The sequence below is a fragment of the Rattus rattus genome, chromosome 1, assembly GCF_011064425.1.
Source record: "Rattus rattus isolate New Zealand chromosome 1, Rrattus_CSIRO_v1, whole genome shotgun sequence".
NCBI classification, from domain to species: Eukaryota; Metazoa; Chordata; class Mammalia; order Rodentia; family Muridae; genus Rattus; species Rattus rattus.
The window spans coordinates 89557194-89582224 of NC_046154.1; the positions used below are offsets into that span (position 1 = coordinate 89557194).

Sequence of the window (25031 nt, forward strand, 5' to 3'; positions counted from 1 at the left end):
GAGGGCTGTGCCTTTAACTCACCAACTGAAAAAAAAAGTGGGAAAGGATGTCTGGAGGCGAGGCGTCCCATTACAGAGGAAGGAGCTCCCTATATAAGCCTGCCAAAGCTGGCTGCTCCAGCCACAGCCTGCTTACTGTCACGCGTCTCTCCCGCGCGCTGAACACACACCCTAGCCTCTGGTGGGCACAGACAGTGGCTGGGGAGACGCTAGGGACTGCGCGCTTGGGAACTCGCTGTGGCTAGCCCAGGTACTTCTTCTCTGAGCCGGTGCACCCAGAGACCTTGATTTCTCCGACCTGGAATAGGTGAGTCTGTTGATCCCATCTCCCAGGGTTTTTCTAGTGTGCTCCTGGCATTCCCGGTGCCCAGGACAGTGTGGGTTTGTAACTATAAAACTTCTGTTTTATTTCCAAGCTGGGTAAAAGAGTGTTTCCCGGGTGTGATCTGATGCGCCCACCCTGGTATTCCCTACTTTGCTCTCCTGCAGTCTTGTATTTGGTATGGATCTGTCACTAGTTACCATTCAGAGGAACTTTAGGTAAAGTTTTTGTCTCTGCCTTTCTTTGGGGAAAAAGTCTTACTTTTCCTCTTAACCTTTGACCTAGTTGATTCTCACCTGTGGATTTTCCCCTTTATGAGTGTTAGGGAAGTAGCATTTTATAGCGGCATTTGCTCGCAATGGTGCGGTGGGACGAGTATTAAAGCAGGGAGAACACAACTGCACATCCACAGTCTTAGCACTTGACAGCTTTCGTTCCCCTCCCGCTCCATTTGATCCTCAGTGTCCATTCTGGGGAAAGACAAAAACTGGGATACTAGAGCCAGGGGATAAGCTCTGGGCACAGATGAACAACTCACAGGCTGTAAGATGAGACCGGTGGGCACGTCCCTGGGTTCTTGAAGCAGGGTGACAACCTCCTGATTCGCAGACCTCAGGTAGAGCATGGTTAGAAGGTTTGGAGGCACCTGAATCCCATATTGCTCCCAAATCGGGCTCCCTCCTCACACTTTATCCCAGAACCCCAGTAACATCTTCCCCAGCTGGGGGAAGCCACCTTCCCTGGTGAACTTCGGAAAGACCCCAGAGATTCCCCTATGCCATCTGTGTTACAGGGGGATTATGAGGTTGGGGTTTGACCCTAGAAGTGACTTAGGAGGCATTCCCAGGAGCGCCACCACAACATAAATGTGCCAGGAAAATATGTAACCTCTGTGGACCTTAGTTTCCACTTCGCTAAAGAGGGGACAACAGCTCCCCTTATAGTGAGGAGCGAGTGAGGAACAAAAAGATCAAATTAGCAACTGGGCGATCTCTGTCATGGCCCAAAGCTGCCATCACCCTGGAAGTGAAAAGCACCACTTCCCCAGTTTTGGAGTGTGTCTGCTTACCCTCCCCTTTTTATCTTGCCTGATCTCAGAGTGCCTGCTCTGCTAGCCTGGCATGTATTTTACGAGCAAGGGGTTGTGTTGGCACCGTTAGGAGGAAAGGTGGCAGCCTGGGGCTTGGTGTGAGTGTGGAGTTTCTGACTCCAGAAGGTCCTCAGGCATTCACAGGCTCAGGTGCCTGGCTATGGACTGCTGTGTGGCTGGTGGTTCTTTGGAATCCGATTCTTTGCATCAGAGGGTGAACTGGACTGGGAGCTCTCATTAAGAGTGAATGCCTCTTTCTTCTGTTTTTGTGAACCCCCTTTTCTTGGTTTTATAGAGCTTTCCCATATGTACCTTAGAAATGAAAACTGCCCCCCCACCCCACCGCCTGGTCCTGAGATATAACAAAGCTCACCCAGGCTGGTGAGAAGTGTGCTCGCTCTAAAGAAGCTGATGGAAAGCACTCCTGTCCTGTGAACCAAGCCTTTCGCAGGGCATGGGTGGCAGTATGCCTTGGCTTTGTACATTCCAAGAATGTGACCCTATCTGGGGAAAGAAGCTGGTGCAGGGTGCGAATATCCTCTGGGTTACTCAAATGGTGTGAGCAGGAGAAAGAGCGCTGAAAAGGGTGTAGCCAAGCTCCGTAATCACCCACCCCTCCTTTGTTCAAAACACCCAGTTTCATGCTCTTGGCCTCTCTTTACCCTGTCTCAAGAGGTGACAAGATTTCCAGCCATCAGCTTTGTCACTCCTACAAAGAGGGTTAGGAGTTAACCTCTCCTGGGTCTCTGTGGCATGCACCTCATATAGATATGACTGGCTCTTGACACATCATAAGAGGTCAATAGACAGAGACATTTCTGTTTACCTTGTTACTAGATCACAGATACTTTCAAGGTTAGTGTTCTAAACAAATGTTTGTCTGCTTTAACAAGAGAGGCATGTATTAATAAATTACGAACAAAACACAAGTTTCTGATAGGTACGCATGAGGCTGTATGCGATAACATGGGGTTAAAAGGCCCAAAGCCATTATTCATCCCCTGAAACATTTTCACCAGATTTCAAACAACAGGACACACAGCTCCAGGACTCACAGTTAGGCAGTGCCTATTCAGGTCAGAGTTCTGAACTCCAGCAGCTACAGGAGTAAGGACAGTTCCCTAAATGAAACAGGAGACAGAAATTTTAGAGGCTTAAGAAAGGTTGGTTATTTCAATCAAGGTCAGTAACCACCAGGGCCAGCCTAGAGTTAACCAGTGCATATGCTATAGGCTCTTGATGCTTTCTTGGGCGTCATGGTACCAAATGATCATAGTGTGTCCCTGGATCATGGGTGTACTTGTGAGACAAAGAGATGCCCAGAGCAGAGAGATTGGGTCTTAGAACTCAAGTGAGGGGCCAGAATCTAAACCCATGTCTTTGTTTGGAGGCTGTGCTTCTTTTCAGTGTGTCAGCTTCTTGAATAGCCCTCAGAAGGAAAGCACTTCCTTTCTGACAAAATATGCCCCTCTGGGCAGACTGTGGCCACCCATAAATACAGCAATAGCCTGATCGCATAACCCGAATAGAATTTGGTAAGGCAACTCAGGCTGACAGAATGAAAAACATACCCCCTGAATCCTATCCGTTCTCATGTTCGCAGTGAACTAAAAACACCTCTTTTCCAGCATTTCCATGAACTTACAAACTGGCTTGCACAAAGCACAAAGGCTGCTCCATACTGAGGCTATTTAGGTTTGAAAAGTAGAGCTTATGCTACAAACATTTAGTTGGCTCTCCATATACAGTTCCTGAATGGCAGTCAAACACTCACCTAAAATAGCTAACAGTGAGGGCTGACAACAGGACACAGTGATGGCAAAGACTGTCTACACCATCTCACTTAATTTTCTAATACTGCAAATTATGAATTAACAGTTCTACTTAATAGAAGAAACTGAGGCCCAAGGCAGTTGAGTAGCTCAGCCCAGGTCTTCCCACAGAAGAGTCAGAATTGGCTGCAAACCCAAACTTTCTAAGTAAAACCCCACAGTTTTGTCTCTTGTGCCACGCTGCCTCCTGACGTCAGGCTTGGCTAACCCTGCATGGTGTCCTCTGGGGAATGGCCAGAGGAGTACAGAAGACTCCAGCTGGCATCGGAGCCTCTTGATTTCACAGAGGAGCCCGGCAGCTATCGTTTTTCATGGTGCACAGGAAAGGTTAGCTGGTGGTAGTGCTTAGAAACGGAAACATTCCAATTTCAGCTGAGAGACAGGGTCTGGGGATAGAAAGGACAGAGAGATGGGGAGAGAGAAGACAAGTATACACACACACACACACACACACACACACACACACACACACACACACACACACACACACGGGGTTGCAAGGTTGCAGCCATGTCCTTCCCAGTGATTTTCATGACATCAGCACATGCTTCCCCCGGCTGTGTGGGTGGGAGCTACGAAAGGGAGAACAAAGCTATACCTTCGTCTTCTAAGGTATAGAAGAGCTGAATGTGTGCTTTTCAAGGGGGCTGCTAAGGAGATAAAGATGAGGCTATCCCCGGTCTCTAAAGACAGTCAGGGAACAGTTATAGACTCCAAGCTATAGATGCTGCCAAAGTGTCAAAGAGAAAGGTTATGATTCAAACACCTCTCACTGCATGAATATAGCTGGGAATCCCCTTGAATCCCATCCCAGACCAGTCTAAGCATGGTCAGCATGTGGGAAACATTAGATGAAGGCCCCTTTCCAAGAAGGAAAACCCCCTTAATATATAGTGAGACTGGCCTGCAAACTCCAACCCTTTCCAACACAAGACACACTGGTGGCTTTGCCTTCTATGGGATCTGTAAACACCCTATGATGTCTTGTAGAGGAGAGATCACTGCATAGTTACCTGATTCCAACCCCGGTGCTCAGACTTTTGTTCAATTAGACCCTTAAATCTAATCAACTGTGTTCTTTTTCTTTTCTACCATATACACTTCCTAGCTCAGTGGTTCTCAACCATCCTAATGCTGTGATCCTTAAACACGATTCCTCATGTTGTGGTGACTCCCCAAAATAAAATTATTTTTTGTTGTTACTTTATAACTGTAATTCTCTACAGTATTGAATTGCAATGTAAATATCTGTTTTCTGACCGTCTAAGGCAACTCCTGTGAACGAGTCCTTCAGCTCCCAAAGAGGTCACAACCCACCTGTTAAAAAACACTCTCCTAGACTTTAAGAGGCACCTGGAGTTCAGTGCTCTCGTTGCCATTCTTGACTCTCCACCAGGGAACAAAAGCAAAATGCCCACACTCAAAGTAGGTTGTGAATGGAAAATCCTTTCCATGTGTACTTTTACTCTATTTGTGAGTGGAAATTTTTAAAAGATTATTTCATTCCAAGTCGTCTCAGATGTTTGAAATTTCCTGAAGTTCACAGGTCCTGAAATGTGTGCACTTTAACTCAAATAGTTGTGGCTGGTCCTTGAGCCTTCCTCAAACAGACTGCCAAGAGACAAAGGTGTTTCATAAGCCCTGATAGCCTGCTTCAGAATCAGCCAAAGGTCACCTCTCACCCTAAAGGAGGGAAGGCGGCTTCTGCTAACATCTCTAAGGATGTGTCCAAACTATTCTTGATGCAGGCAGATGAAGGATAACTGTAAAATTAATTGCACTAGTTTACTTTGTTCATTGTCATCAAGACAAAATACCTGTCAGGAAGCACCTTAGGAAGGAAGGCTTTCATTTGGGTTACGATCTGCAGGCACACTGTCTGTTCTGGCCGAGAAGGCATGGTGGCAGGAGCCGGAGTTGGCTGGTCGTACTGCATCCATGCTCAGAAGCAAAATGATGAGAGTTTGTACTCAGTCGGCTTTCTCCTTTGTATGGAGTCCAGAACCCCCAGTGCATGGAATGATGCCACCCACACTTAGGGTGAGGCTGCTCACGTCAATTAATGCAATCTAGAAAATGACTCATAGACATGCCCAGAGGTTTGTTTCTAGACCCATTTTCCAACCCTATCAAATCAATGATCAACATTAACCAGCACACTAAATGTAGTCACCTGCTCTAGCAATACTGTGCCATTTTACCATTTCTTATTATTTCCAACATCATTGCCATTCTAATGGTGTGAACCTGAGGTGAATCAATATCAGTAGTTTATTGAATATCATGCAGATAGATGATAGGGGATACCTTAACAGAAACCTAGGTCCAAGTCCCTAGAAGGTGGTAACGGCCTTTAGGCTACACCGGCCATGCTCAGCACCCTGCCTCTGCTCATGCTGCCTTGGGGAGTTCATTATCCCCAGAGTCTGCATGCCTTCTGCAGACATCAGACCCTCAGAATATAATGTCTGTGAAATTCTCTGCTGTTCCCAACACAACAGGGTTTGACTTCTACAGGTGTGCTGTGCAGCCTGTCCATGTTTCCTGACAAGTTTCCCATGTGCAGGACAGACTTCCCAACATGGCATATGCATGATTCAGCACGTTTATGAAATACTCCTAAGCACACTACCTTGATGTACTCCCAGAATGTCTATATAACAGCTTTGTAGGAAGGTAAACTGAGGCCTTTGTTACTTGTAGAAAATAGAAAGAAGTAAAGGCTTTCAGAGCCCCTTCCCAGGATCAATTCCACAAAGTTTGTTTCCCTCACTATGCTAAAGGATTCTAAAAGAATTGACCCAAACTTCTACATACAAAACAGCTTAGAGATGACAGGCTATTTGCTAGATAAATATTAATATTTTAAAGATTCATTTTGTGTTTAATTGTGTATATGGATGTGTGTCTTTGTTGGGGTAGGTGCACAGGAGGACAGTTTCTCTGGGAGGTCAAAGGAGAGCGTCAGATCCCTGGAGCTGGAGTTACAGGCAGTTGTGCACACACTCCTACTTAAATGCTCAGAATCGAACTCATCCCCTCTGAAAGGACAGTATAACCCATCTCTACAGCCTTATATTTACATTTTGAAAAGATAATTAGGTAAATCAGGCAATGCTTAGCTTGATGAGTGAATTGTCGGCGAGAGGCTTTAGACAAGTCTGTGGATTCTGTGCATTGGAAGAATCAAATGTTATCACCCAGCAGGTGTATAAGACAGTTAAGATAACACTTGCTGAGTTAAAAAGTGGAAGAGACTCAAGACTGTTAGGAAAAGTATTGGTTTTCTTCAAAATGTTAAGGCTAGAGATAAGAGATCTCGGAATATTGCATAAAAGGACCGTGTTAAAGGAGTCCAAGCAGTCATGCAACATGACACCACTGCATGTCACCTGAAGAAGCAACAGGTTGTGACCAGAAGAAGATAACCCAAAGCTGCATTAGACCGTATGCCAGCCAGAGCCCCTTGAAAACACCGAGTGTAAGCACAGTATATGGAATGAGGATACCTTAAAAAATAAAAATGTATACATCTAATAATAAAGTCACCTATGGAGGTGGAAGTCTGGTGGAGGTAACTACAGAAGGAACGTTGGCACAGCAGAGGGAGTCTGCTTGCTGGGGAAAACAGGAAGCCACACAGCTTCTGCAGTGGGCAGCAGCATCTTGAATAGCCCATGTCATTGGCAATCATTCAGAAGTAGCTGGAAGCAGGGATGTTACGGGAGAGCGTTCTTGCAGGCAGGTTGCTTTCACTAGAACTTAGAATGTCAACGCTGAAAAGGCTGATTGATGGGCAACCTCAAAGCCAGGAGCTTACAGGCCAGGTTCAAAGAGATCCAGAGATAATCCAGGAGCTGCCATGGAGAGAAGGGTAAGGCAAAAGTCACATTCAACCTCGTTTCAACTAAGGCCCCTCTTCGTTTATGCTTGTGCATGGAACTTCCACATGACACAGAATTTGCTGAAGGACTTCTCTGGCACAAAAAGAAGAAGAAAGGAATAGGAAGAGGAGGAGGAGGATGAAAATGTTTATAGGACTCACTGGCCGACTTTAACATCTTCATTTTAAAGATGGTGAAATTGAGACATGGGGAAGAGAGATTTTTTTCTAAGATGTTATGCCAGCTGGCAGTGGGTCAGGGCAGAAACTTGGGTCTCCTGACTCTGCTCTTAGAATCCAGGGATAACATAAAAGTCTGTAGTTAATATATACTCTTACAAAAGAAAAACAAACTGTCCTATCTTCTGAATAGTATAGCATATGTGGATTTAGCTAACAATTCTAATATTTACTTACCTACCACAAAGCATACTCATTTAAAACATCACAGGTAGTGTCTTCTGGATTCTATAGGTCTGGAATCAAAGCATAGCTGAGCTGAGGGAGTGAAGCTGAACTTTCTATGATCGGTTGTCATTAGCCTGGGTTTAGATCATAGCTGAAGGCTTGACTGGGGACCAGCTCTCTTCCAGGCTATATCTGATGGCTGAATTTCTCAGGAGCTTCTAGACTGAGGCTTTCAGTTCCATGCTGCCTTAATAACTTCCCACATGGGGCATTTCAACAAACCCATTTACCTCCTCCAAGCCAATCACACACACACACACACACACACACACACACACACACACACACACACACACAGAGAGAGAGAGAGAGAGAGAGACTCTTCTATAAATGAATTTTGCTTGACAATGATCACCCAAAGTAGTTTTTTTCTAAATCTTATAACTTTCTCATTTTTTGTCATTTTTTGCAGCACTGGCCTTTATGCATGGCCAACAAGCACTCTGCCAGTTTAGCTACCCCTTCTGTATTCTGAGATCAGGTCCTAGGCAACTGATGTTGATTTTCAACTCTGTCTGTAGCCAAAAATGACCTTGAGATTTCTCCAGCCTCCTGCTTCCTAGCACTGAGATTACTTGCATACACTACCACACATGGTTTCAAAAGTCGTCCATTGACCCAATTTGATCATGATGAATTTGGGGCTATTGAGAGCTAGTATCAATACAGTCATTTTTGAGTCAGCTGGCTACAATCTCTAATAATCCAATATCACTGTTCTCTGGCATCATAGCTGACAAATTCACTTTTGCCACCAGCACTCCAGTCGATGGGTAACCAGTAATTGTGGCAACTACTAAGGCGTGATCTATGTCTTAACTCCTCAATCCATTTATATGATCGTTACCGTAGATCATCTGAGTGGACCTGATTTCTTTCAAATATCACCCCCAAGGCAATATTTTTCAAGACAGTTACTCCAAAGTATCAGCCAAGGTTCTCAAAAAGCAGCAGAACTGATTAAATATCAGGAAGAGTCTTACTGTATTGGCTCACAGGATGCAGTCTGAGTAGTCTAACAATGGCTGCCTCACCCTGGAGAGGCTGAGAATCCGGTAAATGTTGAGAACACAAGACTGACTATCTCAGCAGTCTGATGGGTACTGAAGGCCTGGAGGATTCCTGGAGCTCTGCTGGCCTCCAGGCTGTGCTGGAATCCTTAAGAGGTTGCTTCTATTATTGGTAAAGGGATGCCTCGGCAGCAGAGAAGATGAACATGCCAAGAAAAGTGGACATACATGTGGTATGTGTTTGGGGTCCAGCTGTAGCTCTGTGTCCTCTGATGCTGCACACGGGGCTAGAAGGATGAAGCAGAGTCTGGAGTGGTTGGGGTTCTACAGGACCCCAGTCTGGCTGAGAATGGGTATGTGTGTGGTAGTGGTGGTGGGGATGGTGTGGGGGTCCTAACGTTACAGCTCTTTCAGACAAAGGACTTCTCCAATGGTCTACAATGAAACAGCTCTCTGAGAGGACCTTAGCTTGTGCCCATAAGGTTATTTAGGCTGGGTTTGTATGCATATGCTTTATTCAGGGTGAACCAAGGCTATATATGGACCTTGGAGAGTAGAAAGGAGTTTTCAGGGTAAATGAAAATCATTGGCTGGAGTTTAAAGTTCTGTGAATGCCTCATTTGTATAGAGAGGCATTCCAGGAATCCCAGGTACTTAGGAGGAGGGTTCTTATTGGGGTGGGGAAAGGAAGTTGAATCTGTAGGTCTGCCAAGGACTACTCACCTTCCCCAAGGTAGAGGGTGTGAGAGGCTGGGCTCCCCAGAAGAAGTCAAAGAAAGGGAAGCCCTACTGTTAATGGGAGTCCTCCATTCTCCACTGAGTTCAGATGATTTAATAGGTCATGGTAGATGTTAATTAATAGGATTTCCTCACAGACAAGCAGGCAAAGAAACAAGTTTCCTTGATTAATGGTCTTTCATGTAAGCTGCCATCAGAAGTCGCTATCCATATTTAAGGTGGGTCATCTTGCTTCAAATAATTTGGTCAAGAAAAGCCCTCATGGGAGTGCCCCTTGCTTAAATTCCAGATTCAGTCAAATTGACAAACAAGATTAGCCATCACACCAAATATATTTTACTGAAAGGTAAAGTAGTCAGGGTGGAAACTCAAAGTACTTGTTTTTCTTATCACCACTCTAGCTCTCTCAGCATATGAATTAAACTTTAGAATATCACTTTTTCTTTCTTTCTTCTATACCACATACAGTATGGTGTATCTTCTACTACTGTAATAGTTTCTTAGGAGTTTCCATTGCTATGAAGAGACACCATAACCAAGGCAACTCTTAGAAAGGACAATATTTAATTGGGGCTGGCTTACAGGTTCAGAGGTTCAGTCCATTATCATCAAGGCAAGAGCATGGCAGTTTTTAGGCAGGCATGGCACAGGAGAAGGAGCTGAGAGTTCTACATCTTGTTCCAAAGGGAACCAGGGAAAAACTGGTTAACCCCACCCCTTACAGTGACACACTTCCTCCAACAAGGCCACACCTCCTAGTGGTACCACTCCCGGGGCCAAGCATATTCAAACCACCACATTTGGTTTGAATATAAAATGCTACCCAAGGTTTGTTCTTTCCATGCTTAATTCCCAGCTGGAGGAGGTATTACTCAGGAGACTATACATTCTATAGTCTGATAAAGAATTTTCAAGAGGAGGGTCTGGGTGAAATAAGCGATAGGCCTTAGGTTTCCTATAATCGAGATCCCTGGCCTCCAAGCAGACTCTGAGCCTCACCTAGCACCATGCTTTTGGCACGGACGTAGCTTTTAGACTTTGTTTTTCTTGCAAATGTTATTCCCTCCTACATAAAATGGCATTCTCTATGTTTTACATCTAAATCATCTTCTTTCTTCAGTTGTCAGTTCCAACACCACCTCCTCCAGGTACAATAGATGCTCCCCTACTGTGTCCTTTGGCACCATCCCTTACACCAAACTGTAACTATTCTACAGTAGACCAACCCTTCCAACAAAGCAGTTCTCAAGAGGATCTTTGTACCAGGTTCACCTGAAAATCGGCAAGACTCAAAATTAATCTTAAATACCTGATAAAAGTCCTTATTTCCAAAACTCAAAAATCCATTTCTGGTGAGTCTTGCTTGGAAAACCTAGAGTTAGAAGTTATCTCTGTGTTTCGTTCTCTGGTGTCACAATTACGCAGGGTGATAACACACCTTATGACAGCAGGAAGCTATTCGGGCACTGGGACAAAAAAAACATGTCAGGACACAGACTTCAAGGATTATCTTTGCTTTCAAAACCAGTCCTAAAAATAGCTGCCATCATTTACTTGGGATTTGGGAAAGGCCAGTACCAAGGACAGAGGACATCTGTCTGGAGATTTGAGAATGAGTCAGAGGGGGTTGTTGTAACAAGATTGATCAATCACCGACTAGTGGGAGGAATGACTGGTCTCAGGGAAGAGATGAAGACAAGGATCTCTTTGTCTCTGGATATGGGGGAAATCACAACCCATTGAAAGAAATGAATCATGATTAAGAGTGTGGCTTTGGTATCTGAGGAGTCTGGGTCCAAAATGTTTTTGTTTGCTGTGCAAGCTTGACAAAATATCTGCTCTAACTTTAACTTTCTAAATATATATAAAAGACACAATATAGCAATACACATTTTGGAAGATCACGGTGGTTATTAAATAGTATTGTGTATTACATTTCTTCAAAAAAACTGGCATGTGACACAAATAGTTATGGTCATTCATGCTGACACTGCTTTTGGGGCAGTTGTTGGTGATAAGACTACTTGGTAAGCAGTGCTCAAATTGTCTCCTGTGAAACAGATCCTTACTGAGAGTCACTTAAAAAGGGTTCTATGGCTGGTAAGTCTGGAAACACTTGACAACATCTTGGAAATTCAGGGTTCATATGGTCTTTTTATCTACAGTCCCCAAAGGCTGACAAGTGGTAGAAACAATAAGGTAATATTGTTATATTATATTATAATAATGAATTATAGGATATTACCTTATTGCTATTGCTAAGATTCCTATTTTATTCTATGTGGGCTTCTATGGCAACATTTTGTGTACTAGGTAGTATGGAGACATGAAGACTTTGATCTTAAGAATAAAATACCAGTAGATTCCATGTCTTGAGAGTCCCCATATCCTAGTTCATGGATTGAGATTTACAGCTGTGCCTACACAGGTTGGAAGAGACAGGGAGGTTCCTTGGGGCATCATTTTGAAGAACATTGATCCCACTATAGAGAGTTCTATCCACATGACCAGTTACTTCCCAGCAACTAATAGTATCATATTGTTAGATTTCAATATATGAGTGTTAGGAACAGCCACAAATATCCAGAAAATGCCATGAGGAAAGAGAAGTAGTAAAAAAAAAAAGGGCCAGAAAAGTGCCTAAAACCTTCAGAATGGAATATGAAACTGAGAATGTAGGCAATTCTTAGGACACCAAATATCCCTGTTTGATTAGAAACTCACAGAATGTTTGATGCAATCAAATTCAGAATCTGAGAAATTCTGTCCAGCTCTGGTGAATCCATATCCCTAATCTGATGAGACCGTTGATACTCTTATCCATACGATATCTGCCTTAAAATGTGTTGGACCATGATCTTGGAAATGATACCAGAGCACCGGGCTCCACAAATCCTTAAGGGAACTGTAAATTTGCCCTCACACATTTAAGTTGACAGTTAAAAGGGCAAACATCCCACTTGAGCCAAAACAGGCATGCCCAGGTCAGGAAACCTAGCTGGAGAGGCAGAGACATGCAGAGTGTCATCCCAATTAGCAACTCTTTCTGGCTAGGGAACCCAGTGAGCCCAGCCAGACCCCAGCAGATTCTGGAACCCTGTCTAAGCCAAAGAGAATTTGCCAACATGTACCCAGGAGTTAATAACCACTTGCAAACAGTGCACCTTGGCTTCGGTGCTCTCCAGAGAGAAAGCGTACTAAGTAGGAGAGCCAGCCAGAGCTCAAAGAGGACTGCAGAGGTCAAATACTTCCGGACTTACATGTGGAGACCACTTAGACAGCTGCTAGGGGGTCTGGGAAGCAGAAGATGAAGAAATCGTTTCTGCGTGCCTAATCTCTTCCCTTACTGAGCAGCTCAAATCCTAAGTTTGTACTTTTATCAGAACTGAAGAAAGTTGTTTGAGGAGCCATTCCAGTGTGGCACAATGGGATTAAAGGGGCAGGCTTCAAAAGCTGCATCTGTCTCACGAACTAGTTCTTAAGCTTCCTTGAGTCTTAGTTTAAATTCCAAGTCGGCATAGTAATACTCAGCTCACTTGCTTATTGTGTCATTAGTAAGATTAATGAAAAACCTAAAGCATAACATTTGCCACAAGACAAGTTTGTTTTAAAGTATATGGGTGCGCGCATGCGCATGTGCGTGGGTGAGCATGCACACGATCAGGCAAAGGTATTTGTGGATGTCAGAGGAAAACTTAGGGAAGTCAATTCTCTCTTTCATATTGGTCTCAGGGATTGAACTCGGATCATAAGGATTGGCGACAGGTGCCTTTTTATTCCACAGGCTCACAAAACAGATTTATAGTAAATAACAAAATGTTAGTTTTCCTGCCAATCCAGCTCTATTTGGGTCTAGAACAGCAACTGTAATGGTCCCTATTCTCCGCCAGGGGTCAGCAAACTGTGATGTAGCCGCCCATTTTTGTAAATTCTTTCATTTTAGCACACAACCATGCTCACTTGCGTATTTTCTGACAGTGTCTGCTACAATAGTAAAGTTGGATAGTTACGAACTCTATTGTGTCTATGCAACCAAGATACCGGACAGAAGCACCATAGAGGAAGAAGGGTTTATTTGGGCTTAGAGTTTCAGAGTCTTACTCCAGGATGTCAGGAGAGGGAGCTCAGGACTCAGCCTGAGGTGTCAGAAGCATGCAGCCCGGGCTTGCTTACCTGGATGACAAGGGAGCGTGGGAAATTAGACTGGAAGGAGATTGTATAAACCCACAATGCCCACCACCCACCCTCTGACCTCCTTCTAGCCACCAGGCCCGAATTCCCAAAGGCTCCACAACCTCCAGATTAGTCCCACAGCTGAGGACCAAGTGTTCAAACGCGGAATCCAAGAAGATGATTCAGATTCAAACTCAAGAGTAAGAAGTGATCCTACAACACATTTATCTCAGGTCATTTAAGGAAATATTGACTGACCCTTCCAATCAGTATGCCAAATTTTCATATAGTTTCCAGACACTGTGACCTTGGCAAGCCATATACTATTATACACATAAACCAAGCTAAAAATAAAAGTTTATCTAATAAGTTTTCCCAGCACAGGTAGGGGCACAAGGCTCTAGAGATCTTCAGGAGATTTAGACCTTTACTAGACATTTTACAAGACAGAACTTTAGAAGACTGACAGACACTACTATGGCCCATCCTCCCTTTATCCATTCTGTACTTTCTTACTCTCTTACTCTGTTTGCTCCTTCCCTTCCCCCTCCCTCCCTCATCAGGCCCCTCTCCCTCTCCCAGCATTCTTCTCCCTTTCCTTCATCTATGGTCTTTCCTAATCCCATTCCCTCTGATTAAATATTCTGATTTCCCCACCATATGCTTAAATAAATAGCTGCTCAATTAATGTAATCAAAACAAACAAACCCACACCTCATCTGGACAAGTCCTCGTTGAGATTTTCTTCCCAGGGGACACGGTTGTGTCAAGTTAACAAGTCCAATGTAAAATTCCAAAAGAAAGTTTTAAGTTTCAGGGTCTCTGAAGTCTGAGGCCCAATTTTCCAGGACCTATTGATTTTTAAACTCCCCTGTCTGCCTCTTCTCACTTTACCATCCTCTCATTTATTAGCATTCTCTCTGGGCCAAGCTGAAGGAGAGCAGGCTGTTCTCCACCAGCTCTAGAGATCTGTAGGAGATTTAGACATTTTACTTCACTTGGCTTCATGCCCTCTTCTCAAGTCCGAAATGGTAAATAAAACCGCCATGCATGTACCAGTTTCCCAACTTCATTCTCCCTCCATAACTCCAACAACTGCATTCACAGTAATGACGCCAGCATTTAACTATTACATAAATGTTAATTTCTGAAACCAAACAATACACTTGTTTCAAAAGAAAAAAAATCACTCAATAGAACAAAAGAAGCCTAAACTCCTGCGGAATGAGATGAGAGGCATCACCCTTACTTCAGCTTCCAGTTGCACTGACTGGATAACTTACTGAACTGTCTCCAGCCTGTGCTTCTGATAGCAGGAAAATATGAACAGTGTCCTCCGATTGCCTAAGCTTGGATCACGATGAAAAGGCATCTGCAATGGGCCAAGAACCAAATAAATAATACTGATTTATCTCATTTTAGATTCAAGTTGCTTGAGCTCTTCCATCCCGGGGCTTCACCCTTTTATGACAGACAGGTCCTGGCCAGGGATAGCATCATTGTTAATGTGTAAGGACTGAAAAGAGAAAGAGGGTCAAGGATTTGTCCTGACCTGGTACTTGCTGCCCTTGTGTGCCATCAAACCCAACCTGTGACGTACTTCAAACACAGAAGAATCAAATAAGTTTGGGGAACACACTCTAAACAATCTTCTTCTTGGAGGTTTCTACAAACACATAAAAGACCCTGGAAAATCCTGAAGTAAAGAAAGATGTGTAATTTGTTTGGCTTAAAATAACATTGGCTTTAAAAATAGCCTTTTCCAAACATGATTAACTAGGAAATACTTTTTGCTCCGCATTAATACCTCAACATGCAACACGTTAGGAAATAGCTATGGCTAAATTAAGCCTAATTCTGAGTTAAGGTTTACCTCTATTTTTTGGCTCTTGTGTAACTTCATAAAGACTTTTTACACTGTTGATAGTTTTCTTGGGAGGGGGGACACGGGGGACCCAAACTCAGGCTTTTTTGAAGTTAAGCCTGTGAACTTAGTCATGCAAACCAGCCTTTGGTATCAGTAAATTGCTGGAGGAAAACCTCGGGTTAAGAATGCTGCCTCTAACTGGTGAGTCAGACCACCTAAATTAAACTCTCTTCTCCTCTTCTAGCTATGTGACCTCAGTTTCCCCATCCTCAGGGAGGGGAAAAATAAAGGAAGAAATGTCAGGGATCTTAGAGAAAAAAAAAACCAATGAACTAATCCATATGTGGCACAGAAAGTACAGATGTTTTCAATCAGGACTGGTTATTATTGCAGCTTTGAGGTGATCTCGTTTTGAGAGAAGAAAAGTAGACACTACGTGTCTGCATTTCTTTTCTAGGCACACTAATTAATAGCTGGAGTGGACTTAGTTTTCCATAGTGTCTGGTTTCTTGCTACCAACCTCAGAGATCCATTTTTGTTTCAGGGGTCAGCTCCTATCAAAGTGCATCAAGGCTGGCCGGTCTTGATGCCTCCCGGGTTTGGGAATTGTCAGTGTCTCTATCTGGCTGCATCTAAGAGCAAACCTCAGGCCAGCAGAATTCCACTCATTCGAATACCAAGACTGTTGTTTCAGAAAAGCTTTCCAAACACTCTAGTTTCCAAATGCCAAATATTTAGCACATGCATTCACACCGTCTTGCTCCTGTGTTGCTCTCTATCCATAACCTGTCCCTCCTGAATAAATACCTTTAATTCTTTAACCTTGGCTCCATCATTTGAGGCCTATGAAAGAGCCAGCTGCATTTCTTAAAAAAATCGGATGGAAATACAAAATAGAGGAGGCTATTGTTCCAGGAGAAATGAATTCAAATTTGTTTTTGAAATGATTTTCCAGAATTTTATAGGAATCTATAGTGTTGCCATTTGGTCAAGCCCACTTTTTATTTTCTTTTCTGTCTAGGCAAGGAGCAGAGGAGAGCAAACTACTGCTCTGCAGAAATTTTATTTCAAAAATTGAAACCAGACGATCTCGAGGTAGCTTGTGGTCTGAATGTATCAATGGATCTAGTATTTTTCATCAGAGCTGCTCTTAGGGATACTGAACCACAAATATGAATCTCATTATTGTGTCTAGATGGAAATATTTTATGGATTAAAATTTGGGGATTTAATTTGGCTAGTAATGAAACTTCTGTTCAGGGAAACGGAGGAAAGGAGCCTCAAAATAACACCAGTGATTCATCCAAATACCTGAAAGGAAAAAAAATCAATATAATATCTGGATCCCCTTTGTATTTAACGTTGGCCATTTTCCTTGAGTTTAAGTGGAAGGCTAAATTTGGTTTGACAGGACTATTGGCAGATTAGCAGCAGGTCACAGATCATTACAACCAAGAACATTCTAAAACTGGGCTTCGTTGTATCCTTTGGTACAGTCTTGGTACAGTGTTGGGTAATACCAAGTTAAATGCCTCATATAACTTGCCTTTATGAAGCCCAGATCCCTATATAGTCTAGCTATATATGTGATGCATAACTAAATCAGCCTAGCATAAGTATGAAATAGACCTGTAACATTTCCAGACATCAAAATCGTCCTTAAGCAGTGCTCATTCAGAAGACAGAAAGGAAGATAACCAACTTCCAATAATGGATTGTTCTTTTAGTTTCTCTTGAAGGATAGATTAAGTCTGTCCATTCGAGCGGGGCAAGTGGGCTTTCAAGACACCAAGAAGTCTCTCTAAAAGTAATTTAGATTCTGCAGCATCTCAGAGGTGCCCAAAAACCTGCTTCACTCCACAGAAGCACCATCAGATTCTGATCACATGTAACTGATAGGTTCCCTCGGCCTGCTGTTTGAAGGTCGGATAGACAGAGCAGCCATTGCTCTCAAATACTAACTCCTTCCATTGACTTCCGGTGCAAAAGGCAGTGAACGGTGATGGACTCAGAGAGACTTGGGTTCATATCCTTACTCCTTAAATGACATTCCAATTTGCACATGTGACTTAATAACTTTATGCCTCAGTTTCTTCATCTGCAAAATGAAGATAAAATTTTTTACCTTGTAACTTGGAAAGACTTTAGAATCTTGTGTTTACAATGCTTAGGGCAAGCTGTGGAAAAAACACAGTATCTTTCGTACTTCTATTATCCTTGTTGGTATACTTCTCCTTGAACTTCAGAGAACTATTCAACCAGTACCTGGGCCTTTCCTCCTTCAGTAACACCCCACCACCACCACGAGCTCCTTAGCCAAGAATACCACTTCTTTCCTTATTGTTTACTGAGGCTGTCACTGCTAATACTGTTGTGCGTGCATAGTCTCCACATGCATTTCCACAGTGACCTCTGGGAAAAGGGCACAGCTCTTACTCAGTCCCTCCTCCCCAGTGTCCTGAACACTGTGAAGCCCACAGTGAGTTAGAAGTAATTATCTCTTTAAAGAATCTAAGCCCTTTCTGTTGGGCTAGGACCATGTAACATGTTTCCCAGTTTGTAGAGGCACTTGAGAGGAAGTATGACCATTTAAACCAGTAATAAGTGTTAAAACAGTTACATATGAGACTGTTCGGGAGATCATTTTAAGCCTTCTTATTAGAGGGAACATGTTTGTTTTGGCTACAGTTGTATCATTCATGCTTAACTAGAGGCTTGGCACATGGTGGGTATTTGATAAGGATAGAGGGATAGATAGATGAATGGAGGATGGATGGAGGGCAGGTGAATGGATGAATGGGTGGGTGGATGGATGGATGGAATAAAGACATACAGAATTAAGAATTCTATAAAGTTCTTAGCACAGGAGTCCTCTCAGTTCCTTTCCCTTATACTTCTCTCTGGAGACCATTACAATGGGCTCGAGCTAAGCATTGATGGAAACTTTTCATATGTATTTCTTTTTTATCATTTTTATTTTATTTTTGAGATTATTATATAATTACGACATTTCTTCCACCCACTTCTTTCCTCCAAGCCTTCTCCCTGCTATCCTTCAAATCCATGGCCTCTTTGTTCACTAATTGCTAGTACATGTATACATGTATATGAATATACATGTCTATTCCTAAATATAGCCTGTTCATCCCTTATTACTATATGCTTATATGTACATTTCAGGGTTGATCTTTTAGCACTGGACAACCAATTCTCCAGAGAGGACCATCTCTTCCATTACCAGTCCATTACTCAGTTACCTATAGTTCTTTGTGTAGAGTTGAGGCCTCATAGGCTTTCCATGTCTACTTTCCCATGTGTTGGTGTTATCCTTATTTGGCTCAGATGTGATGAGTCAAGTTGGTGAGACTTTGTGAGTGTAGCTCCTGATACCACCAGGAGACACAGATTCATACCTCCTCAATCATCCTACACTCTTTTTACCCCCTCTTCTACAATACCCCCGAGCCTTATGTGTTTTGCAGACATCTCCATTAGGACTGAGTGCTATAACTCTGCATTTTGATTGGTTGCGGTTTTCTGTAGCGGTCTCCATTTGTTGCAAAGGGACATCTCCTTGGCCTTATTTTTATTTTTTCCAGCTTTACTAAGGCAGAATTGAAAAACATATAATGTGATTATTAGATAGACAGATAGATAGAAATGGCAACCAGATGCAAGATAAGAACCAACATATCTACCACCACACATAGTTGCTTGGTTTGAATAGGGTGAGAATAACAAATATCTACTATCTTAGTAAATCCCAAATATACAATGTAATATTATTGATCCACTTTACCATAATGGCTCCCATAAATAAGTATGTGCTATGATGATTGTATATGGCTATCTGGGGTAATTGATGCAGCATAATCCTACAGTTGGACTTTCTCATAATTGTGTCATTAATTTGCCTGCATGTGCACAGTGCGTGGGTACCACTGATTTACCACCTCTGGACTCAGTGATCCTCTACTGTTGGTTGTAATCCTTGCTCAAGTGGGATTCCGATTTTATAATCTGATTTCTGACTGCATATGGAAAGCACTGTGAGGCTGGGCCAAGTGTTTTCCATTAAGAGAACAGTTTTGAAAGACTAAACCACAGACAGTCTGTTCTGAAGAAATAGCTGGCCTGGTGTCATGGACAATCATCCCAGCAGCAGCTCTCGGCCTCAGAGAAGCCTTGGCCAAAGTTCTGACCTCCCAGAAAAGAACTCCACCCAACTCATTCACTCCCTTGTTCCTGCTACTGAATTAGAGCAAGGCTAAGGGAATCCTAGGTCTGGAGCCATAGCCTTGTCATTTTCCTAAGGATTTCAGAATGTCCCTGATATCAGACTCACTGAAACACTGAGGACTGAGATAATTTATGTAAACCAGTTTCTTAGCTAACACTTAAACAAAATCAGATCATGTGTCTAGTAGGCATGATTGCTTGTGTCTTGTTTGAAGAAGGTGGTTAGCCAAAGACTACTTTGTGACCAAAAATAAATTCTTAAGGTACTGTTGAGAAGACTTTCCTTCTTTCCAAACCTATTCATTTTTCCTTAAGCTCATTGTTTCTTTCTCTTTGCCCCTCTTTCTATTCCCTGAAGCTTCTGGAGATAAAGCCACAGTGGGAACTAGAAAGATAGTTCAGTAGGCAAAGATGTTTACAAAGTAAGTCTGATGACCTGACTTCAGATCGCTGGGATTCATGTAAACAACCAGATGGATTATGACAGTACGTAATCCCAACATCCCTACAGCAGGAAGAGAAGCAGGGACAGAATCACCTAGAAGTGCATGGACCCACCAGTAAACTATGCTCAGTGCAATAGAGAAGAAGCAAAAGAGACCTGCCTCCAACAAGATGGAGGATGATAACCGATTCCCAGCAGTTGGCCTCTACCTGCTATCTGTACACACATGCATGCACACAGACCCACATGCACAATTAAATAAAGCTTAAAAGAAAAAAAGGGGCAGAGTGGGAAAACATGCCTCTACATAAGGTGTAATTTCTTTTAAGCTTAGAAAGTGGTTTACATAAAATATCTCATTTCTCACATGTAGCTGGTATTGATGTTGTCATTGTACAGATGTTAACATAGAGGCCCAGACAAGCAATATTTTACATCCACTGCCATAGTGACAAGAGCTGTGTGGAATTGCTGTCACCCACCATTTTTTATCTAAAGACAGTTTGCAACTCGCTGTGGTTCATACTAATAGGAAGAACAGAGTCAAGCTGTAACAATATTTGACTGCCTCTAGAGCGGATGGTCCCAAACACCACATAGTCTCTTCCAGGGCATTTATCCATTTTAGCATTTATGATTCCTCCCAGTGAAGATCTGTTTCTATTGCTGCCTCCTTGACTGACCTGTGACCTCATTAGTATGAACACAGAGATGTCCATTACTGGTCTCTGAAACTCTCTACTAGCCTATGTCTATCCCAAGGCCATAATCACATCATTCAACTCATCTCTAATGGGAAAGAAAGAACAAATCATTTTTAAGAGACAAGTCTCTGGGACAATCAGCAGTACCACTGACATGTTACTGGACACCAATTAAGAGCCCATGATCCTATCTCAAACCGATAACAACTTGCCAGTGCTGAAATTCAGACCCTCATGGCTCAGAAGGGTCTTTGGCTTGTCAGTTTAAGTTTTCTCTGTGTTTTTTTCACCCAGAGTGTCCTGGACTCACTCAACTGAGGGGATCAGATGTCCTTGGAAAACAAATCTACACTTAAGGCTGTTTCCTGGCTCATGGCTCTTCCTGACACATTCCAAGAAGGAATTTATGGATGTTGGGAGGGACGAGGAGTGAGGAATTTGTAGACCATTTTAGAAGCCTGTGTTAGCAGCCCCATGCTTGACTGACCCAGCACAATAAAATTTTCTTCCCTGTAAGCCAGAAGAAAAATTTGCCGTAATACCTTAGATGCCAAAACGATATGGAAACAAGTTCATCTGCTTTTTAAAAAATGGAATCATTGTTGTCTATCCAAGTCCGGGATATTCCATGTATGTGCCTGAGTCAAAGAGATAAACACATTCCATGAGCTACTAATCATGATGTCACAAGTAACTAACTCAGAAGTGTGCCTCCAACCACATAAGGCTATCCAGACGAAGTTGATACATGTCTACAACTAAAATCATGTTTTGCTTGTTCTCCAGTTACGGCCATGGAAAATATTCAAAGAATAACTCCTTTATCTCATAAGAGTCTCCAGCCTGTGGAGAGGTGACTAAAGATAACCTTTAATATACCCCATGCTTCTTATAGGTGCTGAAGTGTCCAAACTTGTCACCAATCCAGTCATCCATAAAGAACATATACAATAGCACTTGTTCTCTTGGGTACATGAAGACAACCCCGCATCTCCTTCCCTGGGATTGATATATGATAATATTGATACACTCCATGTTAGCTTCCTCAGTTATGAGTGAAGGAACACAAGTCATCAGCTTCCTAGAACACATTCTCCAGACCTTTCTTTCTAGTCACTTCCCATAAATATGAGTCCAGGGCACTGGAGAGAGGAATCTGTGGTTAAGAGCATTTGCTGCACTTCCAGAGGACCCAGATGTGATTCCCAGCACCTACATGATGGCTCACAACCATCTATAACTTGAGTTCTAGGGAGCAGGTTTCACTCTTCTGGCCTCCGCAGGCAGCAGGCATGCATGTAGTACACAGATATACACACAGGCAGCAGGCATACATGTGATATACGTACAGAACACATGTAGGCAAAAACATTCACACATAAAATATGTTTTCTCAGTGATAATCTTTTATCTGTACTTTTTATGGTCTTTGTAAACTAAATTGTTCATCCTAAAATTATAACAGTACAAGCTATCTGAACTTGACTCCCTGTGACCTCAGTCTCCCCTCTCTCTAACTGAAATCTCTCAGCTAATTTCCCCAAAGTCTGCCCTCAGAAGAGACATAAATCAGCCAGTTACCCGCATGCAGCAGAATACTTTGCTTCGCTAGTGTCACTCTTTCTCCCCAGTTCCACCCACTCTAGAGCACATATTTCTCTTTCTAGCAGATCGATCTTCACAAGACTTAGTTTCTCATACACAAATGACTTCTACAGAGTCTCTGATCCAGGTCCAAATTGCCACTGAATTTGGGACTAGATTCAACTAAGGTCAAAGCAAACAAAAATGCTATTGTTGTAGAGTCTTGCTGGGTTGTGATCCTGAGAGTGCAATACAATGTCTTGTCCTGTTGATTGAGTTCCTATAATGTACCAGACAAAGTTCTGAAGCTCTAGTACAGACCTCTAATACTTAATTCCCCCTTGTGTGTGCGCACGTGTGTGTGTGTGTGTGTGTGTGTGTGTGTGTGTGTGTGTGTGTATGGTGTTTGTGTGGGTGGTAGTGGTAGTGGTAGTAGTGGTGTTGCAGAAGTCAGTAGTCAGCATTAAGTGTCTTTCCTCAATTTCCTCCAGAGCTATCAACCTTGTTTTTTGGGGGGGGGTTGGGTTATTCTTTTATTGGGATTGTGAGACTGTGTCTGCAAGTCTGGAACTTGCAGATTACACAGAAGCATGGGAGAGCTATAAGCATGTGCTCCTATGCTCACCCTTTAACATGGATTCAAGGGACCAAACTCAAGTCCTTGTGCTTTCATGGCAAGTACTTTACTGACTGAGCCATCTTTGAAATTGTTTCTGACCCTTACTTTATAAACAAGCCCAGGGCTGTGGATTAAATGATAAATACCTTTCCAAGTTACAGAGCCAGGAAGGGCTTAAATGTTTTATAATACAGAAGATGTGGATGATCAGAGCACCACTCCCAATCCTCAGACACCATGAGCTGATGTGAATGATAACCCTCAAAAATATCATTCCTCTCCTGTGGACCTCTTAACTACACGATGAAGTAGCTTCCCTCCTCCCACATTATCCTTAAGTCTTCCTTTGGGTTCTCGACCAACAGCTCAAGTGTACATCTTAATGAAAGAAGACCGTAGGTAACTTTCTGTCAAGTATTCTGTCAAGTCCCAATAGAGTCCATGCTTGGTCTTATATCTATTTCCACCACCCACAGAACTTTGGTTGCTATAGAACATTCAGTGTGAATTCTGTCAGTACTGGTCAATCTGAGAAGAAACTAGAAACCCGTGGACAACTCTTAATTTGGGTACTTGATTCAGAAGTGCCCTGTCAAGTTCTTCTAAAGCTTAGACTGTGGAATGTTCTGGATAGATAAATCAAGGGGAAGGGACTCTTGAGGTGCAAAGGATGGATGCTATATAAGAGCCTCATGACTAGAAAGGAGCAGTAAAACCTCATTTTCCCCTGAGTTCTTTGTTCCCTCCCCCCCCAGGCTCCTGCAGAGAAACAGCAGGTTTATTTCAGCTTGAAGAATCACTAATTACAGTCAGGAGTCATTAAATATCTCCTGGGGCTACACTTCACATCACCATAAAAACTCCCTCAGAAGGCGTGGCTAGTAAATTCTGAGGGACAATGAATGATCTCATCATATCAGCCTGTCAACCCTGCCATTGGCCAGGATTTTCACTGTACAAAATGAAATAAGGGGGAAAAATAAGTAACTTACCCATGTGCCCAGATCTGAATCTGAGATACAACCCCCTAATGTTTTGCCATGCCTTTCTTTTTCTACTGTCTCCTTACATTTCCAAAAGTTGAATAGTGAGTAATGTCATTTCTTCAAAATTGCAAGATTCTTCTAGAGACCATTTTCTGTCCTTGCTACCGTATATAATGAAGGAATATCCAGAAAGCTTCAGACACAGGGAGCAAGAAGGCAAAAATCATTCCAAATTGTAGCCACTCCACAGTGTGCATTAGTGACAGAGCCTAATAACTATTCTTTTTCTTTACTTATAGATCTTTCTTCCATGAAGACTGGAGACGTCCAACTGTATTCTTTTAAGTACATCTAAATACCAAAATCTACTGGAAGTTCAGGCACCCTACAGATCTAGAGACACCTAGCCAATCCAACCTCTACCATGGGGGCCGTGACCTGGCTATTGCCAGGCATCTTCCTAGCTTTGTTTGCCCTCACTCCTGAAGGTGGGGTCCTCAAGAAAGTCATCAGGCACAAGCGAGAGAGTGGGCTGAACTTGACCTTGCCAGAGGAGAATCAGCCAGTGGTGTTTAACCATGTCTACAACATCAAGTTGCCCATGGGTTCTCAGTGCTCAGTGGATCTAGAGTCAACGAGTGGAGAGAAAGACCTGAGCCCCTTACCAGAGTCCAGCGGAAGCTTCCAGGAGCATACAGTGGATGGGGAAAATCAGATTGTGTTCACACACCGCATCAACATCCCTCGTCGGGCCTGTGGCTGTGCCGCAGCTCCAGATGTGAAGGAGCTCCTGAGCAGACTGGAGGAACTGGAGATGTTGGTATCTTCTCTAAGGGAGCAGTGCACCATGGGTACAGGCTGCTGCCTCCAACCTGCAGAAGGTAGGCTTCCCAGAAGGCATTAGGGTTCGTTACCCCGTCTCTGCATAAATGAGAAAATTATGAGCTTAAAGAGATCCAGGAGTAATTTTTAATTCTGGTTTCCTGGGAAACTAGACAGACAAGGTATTCACTTAAAAAACAGACAAAGGGGGAGGTTTGAAGGTCAAGTAAGGTGGAGAGTGCAGGCATT

At 43.0% G+C, this 25031-nt stretch overlaps 1 protein-coding gene across 4 annotated transcripts in view; it reads left to right on the forward strand.

The window, feature by feature from the left end:
* The first annotated feature begins 244 nt into the window (after positions 1-244).
* Positions 245-25031, forward strand: part of Tnc (tenascin C) — an 83936-nt gene continuing 59149 nt past the window's right edge. For all 4 annotated transcript variants that reach the window (XM_032902931.1, XM_032902939.1, XM_032902948.1 and 1 more), the window contains exons 1-2: positions 245-307; positions 24260-24841. In XM_032902931.1, coding sequence (XP_032758822.1) covers positions 24385-24841 — 457 coding nt within the window. In that variant the 5' untranslated portion in view covers positions 245-307; positions 24260-24384. The remainder of the gene's footprint in view (positions 308-24259; positions 24842-25031) is intronic.